The sequence below is a fragment of the Galeopterus variegatus genome, unplaced genomic scaffold (assembly GCF_000696425.1).
Source record: "Galeopterus variegatus unplaced genomic scaffold, G_variegatus-3.0.2 Scaffold3796, whole genome shotgun sequence".
In the NCBI taxonomy this organism is placed as follows: domain Eukaryota; kingdom Metazoa; phylum Chordata; class Mammalia; order Dermoptera; family Cynocephalidae; genus Galeopterus; species Galeopterus variegatus.
Genome location: NW_007729907.1, coordinates 54536 through 55945, shown reverse-complemented (window position 1 = coordinate 55945; position 1410 = coordinate 54536). Strand labels below are relative to the sequence as shown.

The 1410-nt window shown below is 51.5% G+C and overlaps 1 protein-coding gene across 1 annotated transcript in view; it reads right to left on the bottom strand.

The window, feature by feature from the left end:
- Window positions 1–603: 603 nt before the first annotated feature.
- The window catches only part of CEACAM16 (carcinoembryonic antigen-related cell adhesion molecule 16), a 12709-nt gene continuing 11902 nt past the window's right edge, over window positions 604–1410 (bottom strand). Inside the window, exon 7 of the mRNA XM_008585996.1 lies at window positions 604–819. Within this exon, the coding sequence (XP_008584218.1) occupies window positions 809–819 (11 nt within the window). The 3' untranslated portion in view covers window positions 604–808. The remainder of the gene's footprint in view (window positions 820–1410) is intronic.

The window sequence follows — 1410 nt, the reverse complement described above, 5'->3', positions numbered from 1 at the left end:
CTCTGCTAGTGAGAAGACTTAGAAGACGCACTCTTCTGGCTCCCAGGCCACTCTCCACCCCTCACCTCTACCCCTGTTCTTTTGCATTCATTTACACACACGCCCTTTTCTCTCTCTCTGTCTTTCTTTTGGCTAGAGGGAGGGAAGATATTTGTAGGGCTGTGCAGGTGATGTTTGAGATTGACATGGGGATCCCAGCATAACGGAGGACACAAAGGCATGTCTTTAATTAAATGGGTGAGGACCAGAAGGTGCTGAAACTCTTCTTGAGAAATATGTTCATTCCCAGAGCACAAGCAGCTCTGTTTCGGAGCCCGGGTGACAGAGTGAGGCACACTGTAGGGGAAAGCCATGTCCCACAAAAACCTAGCTCTGTTTGGTGCCCAGGGAGGGGCGTTCTTTGGACTACCAGGAAGAAGGACCCTCAGATATAACCTGGGGAGCCATGGGAAGGGCCTGAGGCTCTGCCATCCAGCAGTGGGGCATCCCTGTGCATGCACGCACCCAGCCTGAGAATGACCTTGGGTGGTAAAGGAAGCAAGTGTGGCTACTGAGAACTGCAGGGTGGGTGGTGGTGGAAGGAGAGGCTGACACACATATATGTTGACCAGGATGTTTATGGCCTCTGTGGCTCTCCGACAGCTCAGAGAAATAAGGCCCCATCGGCTCTAACTCTAGAGTGGAAGCAGGAGAACAGCAGGACCCCAGGCACCGCGCTCTCTGGAGGCAAGTGGTCCTCCACCTAGAGGGAGCAGATGGGAGCACGGTGCAAGAGCTCTTCTCTCAGGAGGTCTCCACAGCCACGATGCTACTCCAAGCCTGGGGGTGAGGCTGGGGCAAGGGGGTGAAACAGGCCGTCAGGAAGGTGGTGGACTGGGTCCCCAGTGCCCCCACCCTTCCTGCTCCCCTGNAGAACATGTGGTATTTCTTTTTCTCTGCCTGACTCGTTTCACTTAATATTATTCTCTCAATTGTATTACTATTTTAAATAATATGTCGACCTGCCATGTAAGTTTCCATTAAGAAGAAAGGGCTCTGAGGTTTTAAAAAATGGTATGGAAAACCCTGGTCTACCCCAAGTCCATATCTTTTTATTGATGGGCAAACTGAGGCTCTGGTCAATCCATCCTAAATGAAGGATTATAATCCATATCTTATAACCCTTATTCTGGAGGTCTTTCGCCACCCACCATCCCAACTCAATATGGTCATCCCCAGAAAGATCTTTCCATCTCTGCCCAAACCTCTCTTTCTATCCCAAGCCTGGACTCTGCCATCACCACGTCCGACCAATACCAAGAGCCTTTCTCTAGTGGGGTATCTTGGCTGGGTGGGGCATGCGGTTCAGACTCTGCTAGTGAGAAGACTTAGAAGACGCACTCTTCTGGCTCCCAGGCCACTCTCCACCCC